Genomic DNA, 21864 nt, shown 5'->3' with positions numbered 1-21864 from the left:
ATCGGGACTCGTGTTCGCGGCGGTGCGAGAAAAGGGAGATAGGGGAAAAAGTGCGCGGGAAACGAGGGCTGACGGGGGGACCGAGGGGGAAACGGGCGAAGGAGTGGGGTACCGAAGGCGGAGAGGGACGCCAGGAAATCATCCGTCGCTCCCCGATGCTGACATGTTCCTCCGCTTTGCATTCGAGGTTACGATGACAGAGAAAACGATCTCTTTCTCTGCGACACCAACACCTGTAAATTCGATGGGGAGTGTTTGAGGATCGGAGACAGCGTGACTTGCGTCTGTCAGTTCAAGGTAAGGAGATTGATATTTCCTCCCCTAATTCGTTAATGAGAGCACGAGGCGCGGCGCTCCCGCTGTCACCTGTCACTCGGCAGTGCGGGGAAGTTGGAGGCGCAGCCTGGCAGCGTGCGGCGGGCAGCCGGGGAGCCAACTGGTGGCACGGGGACACGAGCTCTGCTGGGGAAGGCAGATGCTGCGGCTTTACGCGTCCCCTCGGTCCGCAGCTCCCGCCGTGCGTTTCTGACCGTTCTTCTGTCCTGTGAAGGAGGGATTGAAAATGAATTTAGGGAGGGCTCTGATACAGATCGCGGCTTATTGTATTCGGAGTTCTGATCTCGTTAAAGAAATGGATCCGTAATGTGCTTATGCAATGTTTTGAGGAAGGGCTGCGCGGTGACAGGCGCTTCTGACCGTGTGTCTGCCCAGCTGATCAGATTAGGGAGAAATCCCTGTTCCAAACCGGGAGCTCCCTTTGGGTTAATGGAGCTGGAGCGGACGCTGGTAGCTGCCCCCGCTCCTTCTCCTCCCCGCAGCATCCCAGGCATCCTCAGGGTCGGGCGGCTTCCTTAGGAAGGATTCGTGCGGTGCTGGGCCGACCCGCAAGCAGCTGTGCTTTCCGCACTGACCTGAATAGAGCCCGGGCGTTCGAGGGGCTGTGCGTGTCTGTGCCTGTGTGTCTCTGGCTGTATTTCCTGTCGTCTGTGGTGTTCTAACGTCGACTTGTGCAACTTGTGGTGCTGCCGGGAGCGCTTGCAGCCGGGCAGGCCAGTGACACAGCTCGGGATGGTGTGTGCCCGCAGTGACTGATGCACTACTGGGCTCTGATAGGCTGTTCGCTTGGAAGCCCCGTGAGTACCGTGCTGTTCCTAGAGCTAAATCTGTCTCTGGAGAAAAATCCCAGGCGATCAACTCCTGCCTTAACAGCAAAGGAATTCTCAGCAATGACAGCAAGGCAGGTGTTTGCTAAGGTGCTGTGGTTCCTTGCTCGCCGTGTGGCTTTTAAATCCAGCTCTGGTTTGCCTGCATCACAAACCCCGCGCTGGAGCCCCGCTGTGAGCGGCGTGCCGAGGGGCGTTGTGCTGCGGCTCGGCGTGTGCGGGGATTTCGGGGCTCTCTTTCTAAGAATGAGCTGTAACGCGGCGTGGCGCTGCCCGGTCCCGTTGCGGGGGCTGGCATGCTGCTGCCCTCGGTCCTGCAGGGGACATAGGAACACATGGAAGGGAACTGGGTAATGGCTGTAGGGCCGTGTCTGTGAGATGGGCTCTGCGAGAGGGATGTGCCTCCCCACGCAGCGGCAGGTGATGGGCAGGGAGCTGCGTGCTGGTGCGAGATGAGTCCCCAGGGAGGTGCCTGCGGCTGGGTGAGGCGGGCAGAGCCGTAGGGTTGGGTGTCCGGGGCGAGGGGTCCTTCATCAGAACTCAGTGCCCCATTTCGGTGACAGCTCGCTGGGTGATAGTGAGCAAATCAATAGCAGACGCCTCATCACTATAATTACTTGTTATGTTTTCTCCAGAATTTGCCAGGGGCTTTCACTGCAGCTTGAGAAAACAGGGACTGAAAGCTAATTCTGCCTCCTCGCTGTCTGAAAGGCCTGGACTGGCCAGCGTGGGGCTTGGGGGGCTGTAGAGGCAAATTGGGACTGCTGCAAAGGCTAACTGCTGCAGCTTTGGTTTTGGTTTGTTTCTTTGGTGTTGGTTTTTTTTGTTTTGTTTTTTGGGGTTTTTTTTTGTCTTTTTTTTGTTTTGTGTGTGTTTGTGTTTCTTTTTTGTTTTAGTTAATCAAATCAGAATTGCAGATACTAGCTCCGTTTGGGTGGACACGATTGATAAAATTCATCTCATATTGTTTCAGAGGGCATACCCAGTCAGACTGATGTAGAAGGTGTGAGTGGGGCTCTCTCTCCATAGAGCAGCAGGCACGCGCTGAGACAGGGGTTCCTGTTTCTTGGCTCCCTCTTGCTCCTTCACAAAGCCATGCCCTGTTCCCTGTCTCCCCCTGGTGAGCTGCTCTGTGGGGCACAGTACCACATCTCGCTCTGTCCAGGGGATGTGCTGTCCAGCTGTGGGTCTGAGTGTGGCAGCCACCTCCCTCTTACCTTGCACAGCAAGCCCTGCAGGGTCCTCCAAAGCCGTCAGCAGCCCGGCATCTCTTCTTCTTCAGATCTTGTCTGAACGTGTCCAAAAGGCGTTTCCACCAAGGTTGCACCTCATGACCAAGAGGGCAAATGTTAACTGCTTTGTGTGTGGGGAGCCCTCCTACTGCGTCTTGAGTCCCTTGCATCCTTCAGTACTGGTGGAGCTGTAGCTCACCTGCCAGCTTGCTGCCTGCTATTTCACTTCTGGAATATAGTGTCATGCTGCATGGCTCCTAACATAGTCAGTATTTGGGGAGTGAAGCCTGAGAGTAGGAGGAGGTCAAACATGCAACAGCGCATGGGTTCACCAGTCTCTTCAGAAAACAAACCTTATTCTTCCAGCACTGATCCCAGCACTTGCAGGATTGCCTTGTCTCCAGCTGTGGTTGTGACTGCACAAGGCTGCTCATGCTGAGAATGTAGGTGACTTGGATGCACTTACTTCCCTTCTTTACAGGTATATTTTAAGAACCCACATATGAGAGAATCTGACAGTATGCTCCTGGGTTTATTGAAATTTGACATGGATTTCACTGTGCGTTCCAACAAGCCTTTAGGGATGGAGAATTGTGATCGTGTCCAGAGCCTGATCTATCGAGTCTTAAACCAATACCAAAAACATGTTGTTAGACTGAGGAAGCCATGCCAAGAAAGCCAAGTCAAGGTCTGGTATCCTCTATTGTGAGGAAGAAGCTCGCCAGCTACCTGAGCACTGATGCTGTGACCTTCCCTTCAGCGGTCTTGTTTTTTTCTACTGGGTGACTTCCAGAATGGTTTCATCATGGCCTTTAGAGTCAGCCCAGCTCAGAGCAAGGCAGCACTTACCTGGAAGCTCTCACCTGTTGCACTCCCACCAGCAGCTCCCCACTTCTGCCTTCTCCATCCAAGCAGCAGCTGTATGGAATGAGAGATGGGCAGTGATGAAGAAATGCATGAGGGACCATTCCAGCTTGAGAAGAGAAAGGGTGGATCACCTGTCGTCACTGTGATGGGCCAGTTACCTCTGCTCTCCACAGAGCCAAACTTGGGTGAGTCAGGAGCTACAGGAGAGATGGAAGAACCTCTGTGAAAAGAATGGCACCTTCCCAGGGCCCTGCCTGATGTCTCTCAGATACATTCTAAAGCTGCTGAGCTGTGGAAGAAGTTGTGGCCCAGCTGCCAGAAGCAACCAGGACCCGTGGCTCAGGATTTCATTTCTGACATCTCACATTGCTAACGTACGGCTGCTTGGCCTTTCAGATTTGAAGCTAAGTCAGTGTAAAAGATCATCTTTGTCTCTGGGCAAAACCAGCAGAGTTCCCACTGTGTTTCTTGGGAATGGGGTCCAGCATTGTTTCTGTGTGTATCAAAGCCTTTGAGATGCTTTGGGTTGGATTCTGCACTGATTGCTCTGCCAAGAAGTCCCATGGGCGTCAAGGAGAGAGGGTGCGTAAAAGAAAACTGACTTCATGCTTCATGCTTTAGAAAATTTGCATGATTGTGTTAATTGTCCTGGTTAAGTATTCCAGATGACCCTCCAGCATTTGTTGTCGAGCTGCTGGATGAGGTTGGTGGTTTTTGCTTGCAACATTCCTCGAGTTCAGAGCACAGCTGTGACGATAGCAGAAACACGTTTTAATGCGCTGTTGAAAATTTCTGCGTGGGGAAACACCTCATCAGGAGAGGAAGGGGAAGATTTTCACTACTGCTATGCTGTCCCGCTCTGAAGGAAGAGGATGCTGGAGGTGGGACGCAGCTCTGGAAGATCTGAGAAAATACAACACGTGGGGAAAATGTCATTTGATTTAGCCCAATCAAAATGTCACTCTGACCAACTATGAATAATTCGTTGGCAGCTGCTGTGTGTGGAGGCCTGCAATGAATGCAATCTATGCAACTGTTTGTGATGCTGGTTTCTGTAGTCGCTCACCTCGAGGCCTATTTGGTCTGTGTGGCTCAGTTCTGTGCGTTAGGCTGTGAGCACACCTCAGCTGCTTTGTGGCACGAGGTAGCCAAATAGGTGGTATGGCTTCTTTAATTTTCGTTTGGATTTAGGCAGAGGTGAGCATTTGTAAATAATAATTGTGATCATTCCATTTGTTATAATTAAACAATGAGGCATACCAGGAGTACGGTAATCACGAGATAATCATATCCCTGGCGTAATTACCACGTACAGGGCACATCCAAGAATCTTTAAGCCTCGGAGTGTGATTGTCTGATGATAACTGCACCCTGTAGGTTGCCCAATTTTCTCTACTAAATGGAATTATTTTTATTAAAACGAGCAGAAGAGGGCAAAGCTGTCCTGCAGTGTTGGAGGGGGAAGGCAGACGGTGTGGACAGCAGGGCAGGGCTCGTGGCTGGTGGGAGCACAGCTGTGGTGTGGGGACCGGGTGCTCCCAGCATCCTGGGTGCAGCATCCGGCCCACAGCAAAAGGGATGGATGCCTTTTTGTCCAAGATCTCTCGGAAATGATTGCCCTCTGTCCCATCAGTTCTCATTATGGCTAAGTGCGTAAATAGAGAGTTATGTGCGCGTAGACAGACGCCTCTCTGCATGCAAAGGACCGGTGCTGTAGTGGGGAGGAGGATGGGAAGAGTCTGCTGGCTGCAATTTGCCTGTTGCCATCCAATAGAAACGCATGAGCTGCTGCTGGGAAGCTGCTTTCCTTGCCGGGTGTTCCCTGCCTGGAAGTGCTCATCTTCATGGGGAGGCAGTTCTGTGGGTACTTGCCCGGGGTTGTCTCACGATTCTCTCCCTTCCTTGTTTTACACATCCCTGTTCTCTAGCAAAGGGCAGAGCCACTGCCTCCCTCCCGCTGTTCTCCTGGTGGTTTCATGCTGGGGGGTGGGAGCACGCAAACCTCTGGCTGCCCCGTCCCTCTGCACGGCTAACGCTGCCCCTCTGTGTCCTTCCAGTGCAACAATGACTACGTGCCCGTCTGCGGCTCCAACGGTGACACCTACCAGAACGAGTGCTACCTGAAGCAGGCTGCCTGCAAGCAACAGAGCGAGATACTGCTCGTCTCCGAAGGATCGTGCGCGACCGGTGCGTAGCAGAGAGCTGCCTCTGCTCAGGGCTGGAGCCCTGTGAATCCTTCCTTCGAGTTCATTGGGGGTTAATTCATTGCAGTCTTGATTGTGAGAAGATGCTGCTGCTTCCAAATAGACTTAGGTTGACGGAGTGCAACGCAGAAGTTGGTGACTCTTGTTTGTTTGTTTGTTTGTTTAAATTCTGTATCTTGTGTTGCTGGCCAGTCAGTCTATGCTTAGGGGGCAGGAGGACGAGTCACTGGGAGCAGATAACCATAGCAAGCAGGTGCCAGATAAATGGATGGGCATCTGGCTCATAGCAACCCCCTCTGCAGTCTGCAGAGAGTGGGGCTGGAGCAGCGCTGCCCCTAAGGCAGCCTTTTCAGTTGTTCCTTGCAGGGCCAGGTTCCCAGCTGGTATAGCTCAGCAGAGCTCTGCTGTTAGTGAGCCACACCAGCTCCCACCAGCTGAGTATTTAACCCCACCACACTTAACGAACAGGTCTGTGCAATCACTTATTTCCCAGGATTTGTTGGAAGTGCTCATTCAAGAGCACATGTGACAACTGACCGGTGTTTGAAACTCCCTTGCTGAACTCTGAGCATCAAGAGCTATTTGTGTCTCTGCTTTCATGGAGCAGCAAGGAAAGCAAATGAGCAAAATCCATTAGAAAAACAGAGTTGCATAGGTGCAAGAGTTCTTGATGTTTTTCTTCTGTGCTCAGTGTCTGTTAGAGCTGGGCAGTGAAGTTCACTTGAAAAGAATAGAAGGAGTAAGGCTTTGTTCTTGAGAGAGCCTTTTAAACTTAAGGCTAGTTTTTTTTTTTTCTCAGGTGAGGACAGAGGAGTCGATAAAAAGTACATCAGACAAACTTTGTGCAGTGCCATGATTTTTGTGTTTAGTGCATCAGAGAGAAAAAGCTTTTTCCTGGAAATTTTCTTTTTCTCTGAAGCTGTTACCTGGCAATTTTCAATAAGGGGTGGAAAAAAAAAAAACAACACACAGTGCTCAATTTTTTTTTCTCCCTCTATAAGGTGATACTAAGTGGGGCTCAGACTGACAAAGCCTATTGTGGCAAAGGATTCCTTTCACTCAGTAAATTTTTTCAGCACAGCAACTCTTTCTTTTCTTATTTGTTTGAAAACAAACAAACAAACAAACAAAAACTGGCCTAACTTTTTGATTCAAGGGATTTGATCAAGTTTGAGTGCATTGCTTCATCTTTTCCTACTCTGGCTCGCTACTGGCAGTGGGATGGTGCAGAGTGACACACAGGGCTGCCAGCCTCCACAGAGACCTGTGCTGCTGGGGGGCTTGGTGGAGATGTGGGCTTCATAATGTAGGGGCAGGAGGAAAACATGAGATCCCTCCCTGCGAAGAGAGAGAGAATACAGGGAAATACTATCATTATCTGTTTGCTTTTCCAAAGCCCTTTGGCTTTTTTCCCCACTTGGAATCATCAGTTTGCACTGCAAGACTGAGCCACTTTTATGACAGATTTATTGAAACGGAGCTGGCACGTGCAAGCCAGTTCAGATCCACCAGGCCCTACTGCCAGTGAACTTGACATAACAGTTCATGGGGTGACTGGATCCCCAAGCAGCCATCCCAAACTCTTTCTTTTCCTCTTGATGTTGATGAATGGATTAGCATCTGCTAAGGAGGGCATCCTTTCTCTTCGGGAGCATTTTGTAGCCCTTTCCAAGTGTGGACGTTACTGTACTTGGCCTTGGTTAGAAAGCATGATAACGAAGTCTGGGCTTGGAGATTTCAAGGCATGGCACTTGGGTGTGCACTTGGGTTTGTGAATCTGGTTGTTCCATCCTAACAAACAGTGAGCAGGAGTAAAATAAAGCACTTGGCTTTGAAACTGAGCAACCACCTGGAGAGAAATGGCGCTTTAATTGTTGATCTGAAGAGCTTTGGATGAGAGTTTCAGTGGTTGATTCTAACTGGTTATGATCTGCTGAGGCGTTCTGTGCAGACGGTGGCACGCATTTCCAGTCAGTCTGGGCTCAGATAGATGTGTTTAAAAGGCCTGTTTGATGCTGGCTGTTTCCTAGTGGCCATGTGAAGCGACTCTGCACAACTGTTGGGAACAAAGCTCCTGGAGCTGCTTTATCAGTCTCAGTACAACAAAATGAGGCAGAGGCTTCTGAGAACATCACAGCACTCAAGGGCTTAAGTTATTTTAGTCTTATATAGAGACTATAAAGTAAGGGAGTTCAGACATGAGTAAGGCAGCTTGAGTGAACTGTGTTCAGATTAGATCTCTGTAATTTACCCAGGGATGACATCAAACATAAGATACGATGTAATGCATTTAACTGAACAGTCTTGCCTTACATGCTTACAGGACATACAGCAGCACATGAATATAAATTTCATTCTGTTCTCTTCTCAGATGCTGGCTCAGGATCTGGGGACGGAGGTAAGAGCCCTCTTCGAATATTGCTCTGCTTATATCTACACCAGTTGTCTTTTGCAATTTCAGCTTCTAAGTGGATGTGCTTTGCAGTTTAGTTGTTACACTACATATTGTCTGTTGTTTGGCTTTTTTTCTGAAAAAGTGACATTTTGCATTTTAGTCAAGCTGCAACCCAGTAATGACATGCTGTTTTCTAGGGTAATTCAGAAAGCTGTGTTCCTTCTAATAGGACTTGGAATTATTCATAGGTTGTGGTAGGAGCTCTATCTCCATCTACTGTTACTGTTGCACTTGTTTGTTCTGTTCTTAGAGAGCTATTTCTTCTCGTTTTTAACACGTGAGCCAAACCCTTCGTTTCTCCTTGCTGGAGGATTCAAAGCAAATATTTTGTGGCAGTGGAGAGCATTCTTTTGAAGTTACGAAGCAATGTCATGGGAGAAGAATGGTGTGTTTTTGTAAGAACAACAACAGCAAAAGCAAACAGAGAAATAGAAATAGTCCGAACCCTTTGATGCATTTGGAGCCTATTGTAAAACAGCAGCAAACTTGCATTTAAACTGGAGGGTAAATTTGTGGGTTTTCTTGTTTTTATTTCTTAGATGGAGTGATTTATGGATTTGCTGGTTTGCCACGTGTGACTAGTGCTTCTTGGGAATATACGTGGTGGCTTTGGGTAGAGCCCTACCTCAGGGTAGGCAATGTGCCCTCTGGGAGCTGCTGCTTCCTGGAGGCTGTGAAGCATGAGGGCTAGTTGGGGCAGCCAGTCCTGTAGTTTTGCTCACCAGTGCACTAGAGTGCGCAGCGTGCAAGTAGGATTTTCACCTGTGAAGTGGTATTTGCAGGAGATCTAATTGTCACATACTGGACTTCAAGTGTCACAATTGAAAGTATTACCTCTCGTATTCAGAAACTTGGGCTGACTATTCCTGTCTCACTCTCGTGTCCTTCTACATTGTCCTTCTAACTGGACCAGTTCATAGACATTCAAAGACTAAAAGAAATCTACACTTCAATTTATACTTAAGATGGGGCCTTCAGGCACATGGTTAATAAACCTATTTTCAAATGACAAATTTTGTATGGCTTTTCTCAGGTATGTACCAAGGAGCATGAGTAAGTCTTCCAGTTTGTTTTGTAACTGGTGGGTGGCGCAGAGTGGGGAAACAAACTTGGCCACTATGGAATCCATACTTAGAAAGCGTAGGATTTTAAAAGCTTAGGATTTCCAAGCAATTTCATTTTAAGAGCTGAGGTTGACAGAAGACAAGCAGAAAAGGGCTGTGGGACTGACGAGGCAGATAGTTAAGGAAGCCAATTTGTGAAGTAGACAGAGTCAAGTTGGTGTGTGTTTAAAGGTCTACAAAGCTGCCTTGTGTTATACAAGATTTAGTAGGCAGCCACTGCTGTTCTCGAAGTACAAAAGTATATTTATGTGCCCTAAGAAGCTAAATCCAGCCAAGTAAATATTGTCACTACATCATTCTTTACTACACACAGTCTTGTTGTAAAAGCTGTAATAAATTTTGGATGTCACTACAATAAGTCTTTTAAAATCCACTCTAACAGTCATGAGTGGAAAGTTGTTCTATGAGAAGTCTGAGGACTTAGGTTATCTTGTTTATTTGCTGTTGTTGGTTTTTTTTTTTTTTTAACCGAAAATTGCCCTTTCTGAGGCATCTCCAAGCAGTCTTGGTTAACAGCCCTAGGGACTGTGGTGGGCATGGGAGGGCAGCGCGTTCTCCTTGGCGCAGTGGATTAGGAGGCTCTCATTGAGTGCCTTTTCCAAAAAAATCCAGGCAAGTGACATCAGGGCTGGGATATCAAAGAGATCTCTTCCTTGGTGCAGGATTTGGGACAAGAGGATCTGTACTTGGTGTACAAGAAGAGCATCTGGGTAGGGCTCACTCTCCCTGGGCCAAGGGTAGATGGACTTCAAGCTGAAGGCACCTCCAAGAAGTGATCCTTCAGTGTGAATTGTTGAGGACTTTCCTGCACGCTTCGGTGTGTCATTCACAAGCTGTGAGATGAACAGCCCAGCTTTCCGGTGGACTTGTATCTTGTGATTGGAATGACGTAGTCTGATAACGTACACACCTAACAGGGAATTAACTCAAATTTGCCAGCTAGCGTAGGTCGTAGTGTTTTCCAGTTCTTGGAGCGTAGCAAGCTTTTTGCTTTGAGGTGGTTTTCTCCGTAGCTGAAAACAGTTGAGCTCTCGATACTACCTCACCCTCTGTGAGTCTCTGTCCTGTGAAATTATAATCAGTTGATTCAGAAATGACTGGGAAAGGGGTTGGTGCAATGGACAGATATACAACTACACAGTGTGGTCACAAAAACCTCATGTTCTCAGGAACCAGGCTAGAGCAGGGATGGTATAACCAGGGGAAGTGTTCTGCCAGCCACATTTCCTTCTGCTCATTCCCACCTGAGTTTGTATTAAGTTTGTCCCGATATAATATTTGGAATTTGGAGTTTTTTATTTTTACTTCCAGGCTTGCTGAGGGGGGGTTCCAGCTTCCTGTGTTTTAACATCCTGGGGGCTTTCCAGAGGTGATTGAATACTCCGTTAGGCAGCAATAGCATATTCAGTACAGCAACACAAAAGTCCCCTTATTTGCGGAGCGGTGGGAGGATTTTAAGGTCATTAGCTTCCTGAGCTATCAGCACGCGCTCACTTTTGGGATATCCAGGAAATGTGTAAGAACAGTAGGTGTTCAAGTTTTGCACTGCAGAAGATGCTTTTTCCTGTAAATGGAGACTAAAAATGAAGAAGCAAGAGTTGCTTCTTTGTTTTGATTGCAGAAGCTGGGAGCGTGGTGTGGAATAACTTAAAAACCCGTATCATAGAAGGAGGCTAATCAGTGGCAGAAAGAATGAATGTGAAGGAGTTGATACAGAGAGTAATTTAAAGAGATTCCATTCATTTTCATCCATGCTGTTCTCTAGACAGCATAGGATTTTTTTAGAACCCAATGATTCATGGTTTAGTCTTGAGCAGCTTCATAATGAATTCTTGCTTGTTTCCTAGCTTCCTTCAAACAGCGACCAACTTGAGATGCAGTATTTTATTACTATTCTCAGCGGGCTAAGAGCATCTCTCCTTGGTTTCTTGGTGTTTTTTTTTTTTTGGTCGCTGAATTCCTTTCCCCTTCCCCACATGATGCGTTTCCAGTTCTGTCGATGGCCTTGCATTCAGTCTGATGGACGTGCAGTGGGTGGTGGTGGTGCTCGCTGCCGCTGTGGTCCCAGTGCTGCAGTGTGCAGGTGCTTCCATTGAGTTAGTTCCAGAGCCTGATTCCATTTCCACTGAAGTCTTACTTTAATGGGAAACGTACGGGGCCCGTGGGTACGTGCATCTTAGCCAAGTTTGATTTTTATGTTAATTCTTTATGATCGAGACTAAAGCAGAACGGAAAAAATATCGTAATTCATCAATATCATCGTCACTATTTAATTCACAGCAGCAGCTAGAGGCACTAATTGTAAGATGAGGGCTCCAGGGTGGTACACATTGGTATTGTAAGGCACTTCCTCACCGTTGAGGCAGAGGAAGAAATCCTTCAAGCAGAACCTGAATGTGTGTGAGTTAAGCAGAGGCTGAGAGGGGCAGGCCTGGGGATAACAACCGCTGCTCACAGCCAAACCAGCGCCGTGTCCTTTGAACCATGCACAATCCAAAAACAATGGCAGACTGCACTGTTCTTACAGTTGTTCCTAATTTGCCGCTCTTAGGCACACCTGAGAATCAGCAGCCTTTTGGGCCGTGCTTTTTTTCTGTTGTTTTCTATGCGTGTTTTATGGGTGAGAGCGGCTTCTCTGTTTGTTCTCTTCTGTTTAGCCCTTAAATCTTAGCCAGAAAATTGAAGTCCTGCGGCTCTTTGTAGGTACCAACATGTTGATCTAATGATAGATTTGGAATTCTGATCTGCCTTTCCACTCAGCTTGGAGGTATGTGAGTAAACACATGCACCTCATGAATCTGTGTGGAACAAGTCATCTTGAAACCCAGTCAAAAGAGAGAAGAAAAGCTTAACACTTAAAAGTCTGAGTTTTTTCTTTTGAGGCAAGCTCTAATGCCACGCATACGTGTTCCTGTACAATCAACAACCCAACAGCTGCTTTGACCCAGTCGTATTTGCACTTGTCTCCATGCTGGTTTTGCTTGACTAGCTTGGATTCAGCAGCTCTGCTGCTTTTCCCCAGACTTCCCTTTGTGCTTTATTACAATGCTGATTGATAGGCAGGGCTTTGCAGAACACAATGGATATTGCTGTAAACACCATCCTAGCAATAGTATTGGAGCCAAAATACTCCATAAAACCTGAAGTATATATTGGTTTGAATGAGACACTGTATTAAATGCAATACTGACATCACGTATGCAGACACGCACAGTTTATGGGAAGATAGAGGGACTGCTCTGGTTTAACCTCCAAAAGAAAGGAAATTTGTGTTTTGAGCTATACAGACTATTGGTTTGTTGTTGCTGTGAGTTGACTGCACGTAACAGATAATGCTCTTGTCTCTCTTGTGAGTTTGGAGTATTTGCTGACCCCACATGCTATTACCATCTGCAATAAGGCTGTAGGAAAGCTTCTACTCTAATTTCATTCGGGAGATATGATTTAAAGCATCATCGGAAGGTACAGAAGCAACCATAAGCAGCATGCACTGACTGGGTAAATACCTCTGAAGGGAATGTTTAAATCTTAAATGATTGACCTGACTGTGGATGCTCAGATATATATCTCCTTTGTTAAACAGGTTTTTACCTTGTTAACCTCGACATGGCACCGAGCCCAAACCAATAAGCTCTTTGAAAGGCTGGGTTTATTAGCTCAAGCTATTTGTTGTCCTAATGTGATTACATGACTTTTAGTTCAGGGCTGGCACACATCTGACCTGTGTAAGTGTTTAGCTTGGGAAAAGGCCATAATGTCTCTTCAGGGCCTCTAAAAAATTGGGAAAGCATGGAGTTCCTCTGCTTTTCTTGCTACGTGAGAAGCATTTGGGCTTTCCCAGGTGATGAACTTTCAGGTCCTTGCGGCTGGCATTTTGTGCTGAGCAGGATGCAGTCAATGTTTTAGAAGTCCTAGGAAGGTATGAAAACGATAGGAATATCCAGCTTTTGGATTCCTGTCAAGCTCTCATTTGAGCTGAGCACTGAGCTTATCGACCCTGCCTGCCTGAGATGCTCAGCAAATCCCTGGAGCTCCTCTGGGCTTGAAGCTGTCCAGGCTTATGTATAAGTACCAGTTTGGAAGATGTGTGTCTTGGATTTAGTTGCCTGAGTTCAGCCCACGTTTTGCTTACTGCGTCTTCTACTTCTGAAATTACAGTGCAGAAATTCCATGCAGTGTGATGCTTCCCCGCCTCCCCTCCCCATTCTTAGTTGGGCCCATCAGTAACCAAGTCTCGGCTATGTTGTGGCACAAATGCCACTGTGTAGACAGAAACACTGAGAAACAGTGAGGAAAAGAATTGACTGTAGAATGATTTGTGGCTCATTCTCGGTTGTTACTTCAAAACCATGAGAAAGAATGGAAGATGCAGTGAAGATCCGCAGATTTTTTTTTAAGGCAAAAGGCAGGTATGACTTTAATTCATAGCCTCTTTCTTAAATGACCTTATTCCTTAGATATATATATATTTTAGCACTCCTGTTAAGTGGTTCAGAGCTACAGAAGGAGGCTGTGAGCGGAGGGTGTTCACCTACAACAAGACATGCTGAAGACACTCCAGTGTTGCTTTGAAAATCCCAACTCCCCTTCCACACCAAAACTGAGCAAAAAAATAATAATAATCCAAAATATCCTACCTGATTATGTGCAGTCTGTAAATCCACAAAGAACTCAGTCCTCCAACCAGCAAACAAATCCTATGATACTTTAGCAAACAGATTACAAAGAGGGCATTCTATCACAAGCACTCCTGTGTTGGTCCATTACTGCAGATGTATCGACAGAGAAATGTAGTGGTCTAGATTTGTCTGCTACATCTCTGTAAACCTGGATTAATTTTTTTTGTGACGAGCATGGAGTCACTGAAGATTAAGTGTGATGACAGTGAGAGGTGAATGTAGCACATCATTTTGCTTTCCTATGCAGGAAATCCTTCCACTAGAAGAAGGATGCGTATTAAGCTTTCCACAGATTCTCGTACGCTTGCTGAGAATACTTCATTTCTTTATGGGATCAGAGTGTGTGTTTAATTTTCAGCCAGTCCTTAAATGCTGTTGACTTTTTTCTTCTCAGTGTGTATGACTTCGGCAGGTGGGGCCTGAGATGCTCTTGGAGTGACCAGAAGTTCTTCAGGTCCTGATTTGTTTCTTAGTTACGTGCTCTGTGCCCTGGTGGCTGAAGAAGCTGATTCACTAGGCGCTTGCTTTGAACTGCCGCTGGCGTGACACAGGATTTATTAGATGCTCTCATGAGATGTAGCAGAGTACAAATGGGGTGAGAGCTGCCAAGTCTCTCTCAAGCAAACAAAAATCAAATGTACTTGATTTTTGTTAACTCTTACGTGTCAGGCCTCAGCTGCAGGTGGCAAATTGAATATATTCTGCGTTGGATGCTTAAATTCCTTTTGTCTAAGATTTCTTGCCTTTTAGAGATGGGTAAATAAGAGCAGAAGTTTTGCCAGCTCTCCTTGAAGTCAGTGAGAGTTTCTCTCTCGCTGAGACGACTGCTTGCTAGACACTTGGTAAGCTAGAGATTGCTGGCTACTTCGTGTAAATGCACGTACAGAGCAAATTTAATGGAAGTATTGCAAGCTCAGGAGTCCACAACTCATAATAGTGTTCAGACAAGGTAAAATGTTATGGTACAGCGCTACCGGTTCTTAAGGTGTGGGCACAAGTCTTCCAGCCCAGGGTTTTGAATAGTTAGAGAAGATGCTTAGATTACCAGTCATAGAATCATAGAATGGCTTGGATTGGAAGGGACCACAAGTATCATCAACCTCCAACCCTCCTGCCACGTTCAGGGGCGCCAGCCTCTCTGGGCAGCTTGTTATCTAGTCCTCTTTGGTCAGGAGAGTATTTGAATGCAAGATAATAGGAAGAACTCCAGACGGTATTTTGAAAACATTATGATCTGGGGAAGATGTCAGAACTCTTCTATGCTGTTTCATGTTTTTTTAATGCTTCGGGCTTCTTGATCTCATTTGTTCTGGCTACATGCAAACTGGATAATGATGGTGCTTATTTAGACCCATTAAAAAGTGAGCTGCCGAAGCAGGACCCTTTCTAATTTAGCAGCTCCAAATACCTTTACAGACAGGAATTTAAAAGAAGGTAGTTAAGGACATTAATTTGGGTTTTGGTGCATTTGAGAACATGGAGAAGTTGGAAAGGTCTGATAGCAAATAGGTATGTAAGGATTCAGAAGGGTAGGGAAAACATCCAGTTATTTATAGGCCTGTCAATCTGACATTGATCGAGGTAGAGCAGTATGTGGCAGACCCAGACCTGCTTAATAAAGAAATAAATGAGAAGTAATGCCGAGCAATATGGGCTGATGTAATGGATTTTGTCAACTAATTGAAATGTTATTTATGAAGCTACAAATTTGCTTGATAAAGATGGGAATATTGATGTAGCGTACATGGATGTCAGTGAAATATTTGGCATGCCAGTACACGACACTATGATTAAAGAATAGGAATCATGCAAAATTAACAGCGTAGACGATTGGTAGAGTAAAAACTGCCTTTCACAACTTGATTGTTAGTGGTTTTATCCCTTTTCTATGGATGGCACAGGTCAACCTTATGCTGTTTGTTGTTTTAATGGTTATTTGGGTCGGAACATGCATTGCTCGTTGGCCAATGTACAGCTAATGTGGCTAGAGTAGTAAGAAGTGAACAGATGACTGAAACAGCCCGGTCTGAGTCTAGCAGGCACCTTGGCGTAAGAAGGAGCATGCCTTCTGATGTGGCCAAATGTAACGTCACAGCCATAGAACAGAAATGGAAAAGCAGAGGCTCGAGGTTGGTACAGTTCCTGGAAGAGAATCATAGTGTCCTTAAGAGTTGGAAGGGGCCTTTAAAGGTCATCTGCGATGAACAGGGGCATGCACAGCTAGATCAGGTTGCTCAGGGCCTGATCAAGCCTCACTTTGGAAGTCTTCAGAGATGGAGCATGCACCACATCTCTGAACAACCTGTTCCAGTGCCTCACCACCCTCATTGTAAAAGATGTTTTCCTTGTATCCAACCTAAATCGACTCTCTTACAGCTTGAAACCAGTTCCCCTTGTTCTGTGACAACAGACCCTGCTAAACAGTCTGTCTCCTGTAGCTCCCCTTCTGATATCAGAAAGGAGGATGGATAGACAAGAAGCCAGAGCCTTAGCAGTTAATAGGCTGGTTGGGAGATTCCCAGCAAGAAAGCTTTACTAGGAAAGCCTTGACGCTCTTAGCTTTGTCAGGGGAAAGAAAAAGTGTGTGCAGGGGCACTGTCTGTGTGTATCTCTGTGGGAAACAGAAGTGAGCAGAAGAAGAGTTCTTCATTCTGACAGATAAAGGTCTAATGAGATGTCAGGCTGGAAGTATGAGTTAGACATTTGTAAATTTGTCCAAGAAGCAGATAGAAGCAAGCAATTAAAAGTTATGTTGGACTCTCTGTCACTTGACTTTTTCACAGTTGTACATCTAGCTCACTCTGTTCAATCATGGAAGTGTTTGAAAGTTGCAGGACCTTTGTCGTGAGGGAGGCCACAGCAGATGCACGTTGGTCCCTTAATTCTTGGTGCTGTACATTGGGTGGCACGCAAAGCGGGCTGAGGTTGCATTCAGTAAGATTCCTACGTTAAGAAACGTGGAAGGAAATTGATTGCTTATTTACTTAGAAGTCCACAGCAGTTTTTCATCTCTGCCCTTTCACATGCAATTGTGTGCATTTACTGTGCAGGTAGTAGAAGAAATGTGGGCGAAGAGAAAACCTCACACATCATGCGCGGCTAATTGTTGTCTATTTAAAAATAGGTCTCACTGCAATGCATTTCGCTCCAACACTTCTTTCTGTTGTCTGGCACTGGATATTATGTGTGGCTGTTGGTCTTTTCCCGTTCACAAACAGGCAATGTCCTGGAGGCTCTGAGGAACCGCCTGGGATTCTTCTCCTTTCTCTTTCTTCTGATATAATGAGGCAGAGCAGAGAGGAGGATTGCACCCGCAGAGCTCTGAAGTTGGAATGTGTATTGATTGTGATTAAATAACATTTGATTTTATCTGTTATTGCAATCAGCCTCTCCAGCTTTGATGTTTTAGGATATGTGAGGGGTTTGGGAGGTGGGAGAGAAGGTACCCGAGTAGACTGTGATTAATTGCTTTGGCTCATCATGTCTTCCACTAGACTTAGAGGCATCTTCATGTTTGTTATAACAGCCTTGATAAACAAATAGTCTTTTCTTTTGTACTGCGCCTCAGATTTTCATCAAAAGAGGAGGGAGCCTGTTATGTGAATCACAAGGCCAGTGCAGGACAAGCCAATGCTGTAATTCATTTAGACAAATGTTGAAGTAAATTGATGGACTCAGGTTTGTTTAGATTAGTGGCCTTTTGAAAAATGAGTTGTCCCGTGTGTACAATTTTTCAATCTGTTTACATCTAATTAGCTGTTCAGATTGGCTAAAATTAAGCGATGTCGCTTGTAATGCATTCAGAGGTGAAGATATGATAAAATAGGCTCTTTTATAATATCTTTGGTGAGTGGCTCTGAGCACTGGCATAGCGTGAACTCAGGGCATGTGGGAGATCAATCTGCAGTGAGGATCAAATATAATCAAGCTGCAATCTCACAAATAGAGAGGATGGTGCATAGCATCTCTCTTAGACCAATTCAAAGAGGGAGCAAGTTTCTCTCTTTCATCCTCTCGAATCTCAGCAGTAGGTTTACCAGGCTGGCTGGAGCATTTTGCTGGGTGGCTTCCCCTGGACTTTGGCATCTTTACCTGTATTGCTATTGATTCCAGCACTCTATATTCTTCCCTGGAGACAAGTCATTTGAACAGCTTGAAATCTAAAAACTGACTGCTGCAATGTCAGGTTTCTAATTCTGCAGCTCAGCTGACAGCTCTGGAAAGTCCCTATCAAAGGCAGAAATGCATCGCTCATCAGCAGACTTTGTTCAGCCACCGTCTGGCCCCAGTTCTGTCTTACTGCTGCAAAGCCCTACAGGCTTTCACATGCTTCTGACCACAAATTCTGCTATTGACACGTGAGCTTCTCAACAATTAAGCTGTGCTTATTGTTGTATCGGTGCTTTCAGACCGTGACCAGAAAGCAGCACCTTCTTTACAGCAGGAGCTGTTTAGCTGAAATGCTTAGTCATAGATACACGCTGAAGGAGATTTTGGCACAGGTTTCCACAAATATTTTTTTCAAATGTTTTTGTTAGTTTTAACTTCTTCCCTTGGCTCTCGAAAAGCCTCTTCTTGGTGTCTCATCTCTCCTGTGTCCTGATGTTCCAGCATCAGTGGTTATGCATCGGACTGTTGGTGCTGGGAGTGAAACCTTAGCTCGGTGGGACCAGGCCTCGTTTGGTGGCTCAGGAGTTTGTGGGCACGCTTTTGCTGCCCACCCGAAGCAGCAGAAGGGGATATGTGAAGGATAACCCTCTACAGGCAGCATGGAGGTGCTCAGCGGGTCTGTGTTGAGGATAGTCTTGCTGGGAGCTGGGCTGGGAGCTCCTCACTCCACGCATGGTGGTCAGAGTGCCAGCTGCTGCCATGCAAAGCATGGAGGCTCAGCCAGCTACGAGGTCCGGCTACGAGGCTGAGGCCCACGCTGCTCCATCCATGCTGTTGGAGCTCCATCTGGTTCTCCTGGGTCTCTGCCCTCATGCTCTGGTGGTGACGGTCACCCTGCTGTGGCCGTGGGGGCACAGAGTGCTGGCAGTGCCAGGCAGGGCTCCCTCGTGTCAGCAGGGGGAGCTCACAACTTACCTGTGCTGTGGGTCTGGAAAAACGCTTTGGGTTGTTCTCCTTGGGTTTTCGTTGCTGTTGACTTGCTGTGCTCCACGAGGCTGTAGCATGTGAGGTAGTGCAAATTTGAGCCCTTCCATCTCAGTGCTTCAGTGCTCTGCTGAAGGAGAGGGCACCAAAGGGCTAAGCATCATTTATAGGCAGCAGCAAAAATGTTACTGGCTAAAAGAATATTCGACACAGGCAGACGTTTCCAACCGGTGCAAGTAGTTCTGTAGCTGAGCCATTAGTGTTCCATATGGATAAGGGCTGGAAATTGGCAGCTTGTCTGCTGCAAGGTACACTTTCCTGGATGTCTTTATCTGGGTTACAGATAGGTGCTTTGAGGTTGAATTTTCTCATATGTGGTTCAGAAGGATTTTCTCTTCTTTTTTTTTTTTTTCTATTTGAGAGCAATACCATGAGCACTTTTGGAGTTCACAGTAGCATATAAGAAAGGAGAGGTTTTATAGTTAAGATGCTTATTTTTGCTCCTTGTAAGCAGCAGTTTTAGCAGGCAATGTCTAGTTCTGGGCCGTCTTCAGCAGGATCTTTCTGCATTTTCTTTGTGCTAACCCCCTGCTTACGGTTTAAATATCTCCTTTCTTGTCTGCTGCACTACAGCATTTGTTTGTTAGAAGAGATGCTTTTGATTTCTCCGGGCGGTCAGGCAGTCCTGTTCAGCTAAGTGTCTTTTATAGAGGTCAACTAGATTGAAAATAATCTACATTTTGGCTCAAGCTACTGTCAGGGCAGGCAAAAAATAAATACCCTTAATGTGGAAGTAATGCTGAGAAAATTTATCAGTAATTTAAGCATTAGTAAGAACATATTAAGTCATTTTCCAGAACAGTCTTGTTATTTAAAAGCAATTGCAAACACAGAGCACCAGAGGGTTCAGAGTTGAGAAACAAATGGGAGGAACCCCGAACATTTAGTAGCATGGAAATTCACAAAAAATCTTCTCGTCGTGTTTAATGAGACTTTTCAGTAATCTCTTCTTTCTAGAAGAAGAGATGGCTTGTGCAATTCATATAATTAGGAGTATGCACCCTCATTTGTCTTGTACACGGTGATGAGGCGTATGAGCTGATTTCTTTCTTCCCTTTAAAGTGCTGTGACTTCAAATTAGGGCCACAGAAAGTCATCTTTGGTGTTTCTGTGTTTAATGGCATCGTAGTACTAACTGATCATACGCTGTTAATTTGAAGGGATGTGGAGGAAACGCAGCATGGTGTGCTGTCAGATTGCACAACTTGCTAAGGTCAGGTTAAATTAGAGCCCAGCAACTTGTACAGGGGTAGAAGCTGCTAACACACACGATACAAGTATCGCTGCATAAATCCTTGCAAATTCCATCCTGAAATTAAGGGCACAGAGAAGTCGTTTTGTCATGTCGCTTCTCAAATGTCAGTGTCTCAGAGAGGAGCAGGTGATGAAAATTCTCCTTGTTTTTTAGGATTTAGTGTCATTTTTTTTGCGCCCTTTGCAAGGGTTTGGACAGGTTACGCTTGATGTCTCGAGCTGAACTTAAAAACATACTAAAAGTCCCAGGAACCCTCATTTCAGTTATCTTCATGGCAAGAGAAACTTCTGAAGAAGGTTCTGTTATTTCATGGAGGCAGAGGTGAGCATATTCATGGCGATGTATAGACATAAAGAAAGGAGCCACCTTGGCCCTTTCCAGCCACCTTGGCCTGATGAGCAGCCTTTGGAAAGACCGCTTGGGGATGTGCATTGGGTACGTTCTCAAGGTGCAGTGAAGCGACAAAGAAAAGCACAGAAGGAAGAATCAGCAGTGAGAGGGAAAGCTCTTCAGTCAGCTCATCACCTTTTCTGTGCTTGCGCCGTCTGAAAAATTCAGTGCCAGGGGGCTTCATAAAGGACAGCAGTCCTGAATGCTGTGCTGGAGAAGGTTGTGCTAAGAACTTCTTCTCCGTTAAGGCAACCTACAGCAGCCTTGTGCAACCACTTGTGCCATAAATAAAGTTGAGACAAATGCAATGTTCTACCAGAGGCAGCCAGCAGATGCTTTTTGTAAACCTTTGTCTGCTGCTGACTGGAATAATTTCTGCTTATTTTACGTTCCATCATCATTAAACAAATATATTTGTAACAATAATCCTCTGGTAGCTCGAGTTTCCTCGAAGTGAGCAACAACGATTCCTCGCTGCAGCAAGAGCAAAATTTGTGCTTTTCAGAAGCTCCTGTTGTAATTGCCACTTCACCATATAGTTTACAGGCATTGCAGCAGATTAACTACAGAGCGCTCCAGAGGTGCTCTTCAGTTATCATCCTACAAGTGACAATGTCAATTGAAGAGAGGAGCGTAGGTAAGAAATGCAAATAAGCTGAAGAGAGTGAAAACGCAGCTTTCTCCTTTGGCTTGTCTTTCATAAGTGCAAAGTGTAATTTCTGATCTTTGAAACCTATTCATGAATGAAGACATGTCAGGGTTTGCTCCAAAATATTTGGCTGCTAGTGTCTGCTACGCAGAGCCTGTTCTGTGTCTGAAAAGCTGCGCCTCTGCTTTCACGCTCAGAATAGCAATATTCTAAAAAATTCAAGCTTTCAAGCCAGCCACAATATCCTTGTAACGAAAAGAAGAGAAAGGTCAGTGAAGCTTGTCCTTGATGAGAAACAATCCCAGCTGATACTCAGAAAACTCAAATGGTAAACCAGGCTGTGCTCACATGTGGCAAACAGAGTGAAGTTTTTTCACTCTTTTCAGCTGGTCTGGACAATGCTTTTCAACTGGATGTGGTCATTAGCTTAGCTTGATTGTGGAGCTGGCCTTGCTAACGAATTTGTATGGGTTTTCTGGCCCTCGCAATTTTTACTTTAATGCACGCAGTATATTGTATTAAAAATGTATATCACAACTGAAGCAGTTTTGTAAAACAAGCTTTAATGCAGCATCTGCTTATTTGTGCCTTGGGGATGTGAGACAACGGCAAACTGCTTACTGCTTGAGAAATTGACACACCACCACATGCCTTGCTCCGGTGTGAGAAGTCAGGGCAATGCCTTAATCTGG

General features: G+C 45.9%; 1 protein-coding gene across 1 annotated transcript in view; it reads left to right on the top strand.

Moving 5' to 3' along the window:
• Window positions 1-165: 165 nt before the first annotated feature.
• TMEFF2 (transmembrane protein with EGF like and two follistatin like domains 2) overlaps window positions 166-21864 on the top strand; it is a gene marked incomplete at its 5' end in the record, with an annotated part of 107712 nt that continues 86013 nt past the window's right edge. Inside the window, 3 exons of the mRNA XM_019617357.2 lie at window positions 166-297; window positions 5320-5449; window positions 7838-7864. Coding sequence (XP_019472902.2) covers window positions 166-297; window positions 5320-5449; window positions 7838-7864 — 289 coding nt within the window. The remainder of the gene's footprint in view (window positions 298-5319; window positions 5450-7837; window positions 7865-21864) is intronic.

Source organism: Meleagris gallopavo, chromosome 7 (assembly GCF_000146605.3).
Source record: "Meleagris gallopavo isolate NT-WF06-2002-E0010 breed Aviagen turkey brand Nicholas breeding stock chromosome 7, Turkey_5.1, whole genome shotgun sequence".
NCBI lineage: Eukaryota > Metazoa > Chordata > Aves > Galliformes > Phasianidae > Meleagris > Meleagris gallopavo.
The sequence above is the reverse complement of the archived record's forward strand: the minus strand, read 5'-3'. Positions and strand labels throughout refer to the sequence as shown.